Source organism: Gadus morhua, chromosome 18 (genome assembly GCF_902167405.1).
Source record: "Gadus morhua chromosome 18, gadMor3.0, whole genome shotgun sequence".
Classification (NCBI taxonomy): domain Eukaryota; kingdom Metazoa; phylum Chordata; class Actinopteri; order Gadiformes; family Gadidae; genus Gadus; species Gadus morhua.
The window spans coordinates 20,507,858-20,513,857 of NC_044065.1; the positions used below are offsets into that span (position 1 = coordinate 20,507,858).

A 6,000-nucleotide genomic window follows, 5' to 3' on the forward strand; every position below is an offset into this window, starting at 1 on the left:
CAGATGGCAAGGAGTTCATGGAGTACTCCACCCATGGCAGCTGAAGACTCCAGGCTGTAGGGTCCTGTGACGTCAGGCACCGCAACGCTGTCTCCATCTGCTGGTTGGCTCGCTCCGACTGGCCATTTGACTGGGGATGAAAGCCTGAGGACAGACTGACCTTCGCACCGAGAAGGTTGCAAAAAGCACGCCAAAAATTAGAGGTGAACTGGGGACCTCTGTCTGAGACCACATCCACTGGGAGCCCGTGTAGCCTGAAGACATGCTGCACGAGTAAGTCCGCTGTCTCCTTGGCAGAGGGTAACTTGGGTAAGGGGACCAAGTGCACAGACTTGGAAAAGCGATCAACGACAGTGAGGATTGTAGTGTTACCGTGAGAAGGTGGCAAACCAGTGACAAAGTCCAGGGCAATGTGGGACCAGGGTCTCCTGGGTACTGGTAGGGGTTGTAGAAAGCCAGCAGGTGGAAGGTTTCTTGGTTTATTCTGGGCACATACAGAACAGGCTTCCACAAACTCACGCACACTCCGCTCCATAGCAGGCCACCAGAAGCGTTGCTTAATTAACGCAGTGGTACGTCTGACACCCGGATGACAGGCCAGCTTGGATGAGTGACCCCATTGCAGGACCTGGGAGCGGGCGGATTGTGGTACGAAAAGACAGTTAGGAGGGCAAGTGCTGGGGCCGGACTCACCAGACAGGGCTGTGCGGACAATGGTCTCAATATCCCATCTAGCAGCTCCTATGAGGCACTGTGGAGACAGGACGGTGCTAGGTGCAGGAGCAGGATCCGAATCTGGGAACTGACGAGACAGGGCATCCGGTTTACCATTCTTGGATCCTGGTCGGAAGGACAGACAAAAGTCAAAACGGGTGAAAAACAGAGACCAACGAGATTGCCTGGGATTTAAGCGTTTAGCCGAACGTAGATACTCCAGATTCTTATGATCCGTCCAAACTAAAAATGGCTCCTTAGCTCCCTCCAGCCAATGACGCCACTCCTCTAGGGCCAATTTTACTGCCAACAGCTCTCTGTCGCCAATGTCATAATTGCGCTCAGTGGGAGTGAGTTTGTGGGAGTAGAATGCACAGGGGTGGACCTTCTGATCTGCCCCAGACTTCTGAGAAAGAATAGCCCCCACCCCAACATCTGAGGCATCCACCTCAACGATAAACTGACGGTCAGGGTCGGGTTGGCTCAAGATCGGGGCCGATGTGAAACGACTCTTCAGGTCGTTGAACGCCGCCTCGGCAGCTGGTGACCAAGAGAACTTCATCCTGGAGGAGGTTAGAGCGGTTAGGGGAGCAGCCAGAGAACCGTAGTTGCGGATGAACCGCCGGTAGAAGTTAGCAAATCCCAGGAATCTTTGTAGTTCCCGCCTAGATGTTGGACGCTCCCAGTCGGTGACTGCTTTTACCTTCGGGCCATCCATCTGGACCCCTCCAGCTGTGATGACATACCCCAGGAAGGAAACAGTCTCTTTGTGAAATTCACATTTCTCCGCCTTAACGAACAGTTGGTTCTCCAAAAGGCGCTGCAGGACACTACGGACATGTTGGGAGTGCTGGGAAACCGACGGAGAAAAAATCAAAATGTCATCTATGTAAACAAAAACAAACTTGTTAAGCATATCCCTCAGGACATCATTAATCATACCCTGGAACACAGCTGGGCAGTTGGTGAGACCAAAAGGCATGACTAAATACTCATAGTGACCTGAAGGAGTATTAAATGCAGTCTTCCATTCATCCCCCTCCCTTACTCGGACCAGATGGTAAGCACTGCGGAGATCCAACTTGGTGAAAATCTTGGCCCCCCGCAACAACTCAAAAGCTGAGGACATCAAAGGAGGAGGGTAGCGGTTCTTCACAGTGATGTTGTTTAGGCCCCTATAGTCTATACAAGGACGCAGGGTGCCGTCCTTCTTCCCTACGAAGAAAAACCCGGCACCAGCAGGCGAGGAAGAGGGGCGGATAATACCGGCAGCTAGTGATTCACAGATGTATTTGTTCATAGCTGCGGTTTCGGGGGAAGACAAGGAATAGAGACGGCCCCTAGGAGGTGACATACTAGGTAGAAGCTCGATGGCCAGGCATAGGGTCGGTGCGGTGGCAGGGAGGTTGCACGGGCTTTACTGAACACAGCCTTGAGATCCAGGTACTCAGGTGGTACTTCAGACAGATCCACGGAATCATCTGTGGCTGGTGAGACTGCAGGCGGGGGGGTAAGGGCACTCTTAAGGCAGTTATTCAGACAGAATGTGCCCCAGCCAAGGATGGTGTTATTAGCCCAATCAATGTGTGGATTTTGCTTTACCAGCCAGGGCCGGCCGAGGACGATGGGAGCAGTTGGTGAGTCTAACATATGGAACACTAGGTCCTCTTGATGATTGCCAGAAATGAGTAGGCTCACCGGGGGCGTGACATGGGTTATCTGGGAGAACCTTGCTCCGGTTAGTGCTCTTGCCTCCAGAGGGGACTTCAGCTGGGCTGGGACGAGGTGTAGCTCAGAGACCAGGGAGGTGTCCATGAAATTGCCATCCGCTCCCGAGTCAATAAGTGCAGACACGAGGTGGGAATGAGCTCCTGTAATGAGCGTGGCAGGGACAAGGGTACGGGTGGTAGCAGAGGGATGAAGAGGAGTGACGCTCACCAGTAATCCCCCTTCTACGGGTGAGCGTTGCCTTTTGCCGGGCATTGGGCGGAGTAATGACCCGGTTTACCACAATACATGCACGAATTGGTGTCCCTTCTTCTCTGTCTCTCGGCTGGGGACAGATGGGTACGGTCCACTTGCATGGGCTCTGGTAGGCTGGGGTAAGCTGGCGCAGGCAGGAACGGAAGAGGGGCCTCCGAGGCGGGTGACCTCGGAGGAGGGCGGAACTCTCGCTCCCCGGCGCGCTGCTTCAGGCGTTTGTCCACTCGGATGGCAAGCTCAACGAGGTCATCAAAGGTGGAAGGCAGCTCACGGGTGGCGACCTCATCCTTGATGGCCTCAGAGAGTCCATAGAGGAAGGCATCATACTGGGCATCTGAATTCCATCCACTGGTGGCGGCGAGGGTGCGGAAGTCTATTGCATAGTCAGAAGCAGACCTCTTGCCTTGACGGATCTGCAACATCACTCGGGCGGCCTCTCTCCCGTGCACCGAGCGATCAAAGACCTTCTTCATCTCATCTATGAATGACTGATAGCTGAGACAGGCTGGGGAGTTGGAGTCCCAAACCGCAGTTCCCCACTCTCTTGCACGGCCCGCCAAGAGGGTAATGACATAAGCAACCCGGGACTGATCCGACGGAAAGGTGGCGGGCTGCAGCTGGAACACCAGCGAACATTGTGAAAGGAACGATCTGCAGGTTCCAGGTTCCCCGGCATAAAGTGCAGGAGCTGGCAGACGGGGCTCTCGGAACAGGTTACCAGGTGGAACGGGGGGGTCGGGCGGTGTCGCCAGTTGAGGCTGGGGTGGCCGCACCAGGGCCAGTTGGACCTGCTGCAGCTGGGCCGCCAAGTCTGTGATGCTGGTTGCGATGGCCCCCAGAGAATCTTCAACTGTCTGAAGCTGGGCTTGATGTTGACCGAGAAGCGCTCCTTGCCACTCCAGCACAGCTTTCACCCGATCCAGATCTGCTGATTCCATCTTGGTCAGATCGTACTGTCACGACACAGAACGGGAATCAATAGCAGATCAAAAGGGGTTTATTTCCATACAGTCCAGCGGGCAAATCAGATTCCGGGTACAGGCAGGGTTCGTAAACAGGCAGGCAGGCAGACAGATACTGGCGGACAGGTACAGGCAAGAGATCCAAAACCGATAGGCAGAAGGCTTAGTCCAAAACAGGCAGGGTTCAAAACCGGGAAGAACAGTAAACAATAGTTTCTCTTTAAAGAGCTTCACGCTAGTCGCACTCACGTGGCAGTCGGGTAGCAAACAGTACCTAACGTGACGATCTGACAAAGTGAGCAGAAAGGGCAGCGTTTAAATACTCCACCAATCAAAGCAAAATGAGGGACAGGTGGACAGAGAAAATGGAGGGCACAAACAAAAGGCAGGAAGTCGCCCAAATAAGGACATGGGCGTCACCCCGGACACATGACCAACACATGGCTCCAAACATAAACGAAGTCCAGAACTATCACACTCCAACAGGTAGGGGGAGACAAAAACAACAGTCCATGCGAGGATCCTGACATCTACAGTATGTGACTAGAGCTCTAGATGGGTTCAGGTCTACAGTATGTAACTAGAGCTCTAGATGGGTTCAGGTCTACAGTATGTAACTAGAGCTCTAGATGGGTTTAGGTCTACAGTATGTGACTAGAGCTCTAGATGGGTTCAGGTCTACAGTATGTGACTAGAGCTCTAGATGGGTTCAGGTCTACAGTATGGGACTAGAGCTCTAGATGGGTTCAGGTCTACAGTATGTAACTAGAGCTCTAGATGGGTTCAGGTCTACAGTGTGTGACTAGAGCTCTAGATGGGTTCAGGTTTACAGTATGTGACTAGAGCTCTAGATGGGTTCAGGTCTACAGTATGTGACTAGAGCTCTAGATGGGTTCAGGTCTACAGTATGTGACTAGAGGTCAAGATGGGTTCAGGTCTACTGTATAGGTGTGTTATGTAGGTCTACAGTGTGTGCTGATGGGGGTGTGTTGTGAAGGTTTACAGTGTGTGCTGATGGGGGTGTTATGAAGGTCTACAGTGTGTGCTGATGGGGGGTGTTATGAAGGTCTACAGTGTGTGCTGATGGGGGTGTTATGAAGGTCTACAGTGTGTGCTGATGGGGGGTGTTATGAAGGTCTACAGTGTGTGCTGATGGGGGGTGTTATGAAGGTCTACAGTGTGTGCTGATGGGGGTGTTATGAAGGTCTACAGTGTGTGCTGATGGGGGTGTGTTGTGAAGGTCTCTCCTGAGAGAGGGCGGAGGAGCATGGGGCCGGGGTCCATCCACCGCCACAGCTACACCCCCAGTGTGTCCCCACAGCACTTTCACCGACCAGGTGAGATCACTCATCATCACCGTGCACATGATTCAGCTTTAAAAGAAGATTAACAAGTTGCCATGAGAAAAATCGTAACATGTAATTGGCACTAGAAAATCAAAACACTAGATTAGTAAACCAGTACTTTCTTTTATCAGTAGTTTTGCAAATTATATTGAAACTTTGGAGACAAACAAACCAGGCTTGACAAAATATAGGCGTGTGTGTGTGTGTGTGTGTGTGTGTGTGTGTGTGTGTGTGTGTGCGCGGGTGTGTATGTGGGTGTGTGCGTGGGTGTGTGTGTGTTTGTGTGTGATCTTTAATCTTGGTGAAGGATTTAGGAGTTATTCCTGATGAGGTGACTCCTCCCCTCCCCTTACTTTGATCTTCTCTCCATCTCTTTTTCTACTTTTCCTCCTCCTCCTCCTCTCCTCCTCCTCCTCTTCCTCTTCCTCTTCCTGGGAGAGATTGACAGGCGTAACTTCCTTTCTGTCAGGCTCCCGGTTCTCCTCCCCCTTTTCTGACCACTTTCTCCCTATAAGTGCAGGTAAGCCCATCCCTTTCCTCCCTCTTGGTTCATCTCCTCATGTCCCTCTCCTGACCTCTGAGGACGTCCACCTGAAGTGCCAGAGCTTCTTATCTGCGGCGAGCTAACCTAGCTTGGCTAGCTCCCATTCATACCTCCTCTCTCTCTTTCTCCACCTTCTTACTTCCTTTCACTTTTCAATGCACCTTTCATGTTAAAGGGTCCAATATTTGACCACCAAGTGAGAGCTTGATAAGCTATTACAAGCAACCCCCTTCTTAATGTAGAACATAGAAATCCTTGTTAAATTAAATTGAAATACATTGAATACATTTTAAATATCTTGTAATGGCTTACCAACATCACACCTGCTGCTGAAAATAGTTGCCCCTTGAATGTCTCCATCAAGAGATACCATTGCTGTATTCATAACTGTATATCCTTAATAATACTTACGTTTAAACCTTCACTATCACACTATTATACTGTAGGTATT

At 51.4% G+C, this 6,000-nt stretch overlaps 1 protein-coding gene across 6 annotated transcripts in view; it reads left to right on the forward strand.

Moving 5' to 3' along the window:
* LOC115531377 (actin-binding LIM protein 1) overlaps nt 1-6,000 on the forward strand; it is a 31,535-nt gene that overhangs the window by 21,556 nt on the left and 3,979 nt on the right. For 4 of the 6 annotated variants that reach the window (XM_030340605.1, XM_030340601.1, XM_030340602.1 and 1 more), the window contains 2 exons: nt 4,900-4,996; nt 5,454-5,525. In XM_030340605.1, coding sequence (XP_030196465.1) covers nt 4,900-4,996; nt 5,454-5,525 — 169 coding nt within the window. The remainder of the gene's footprint in view (nt 1-4,899; nt 4,997-5,453; nt 5,526-6,000) is intronic. The other 2 variants (XM_030340603.1, XM_030340604.1) reach the window with 1 other exon arrangement.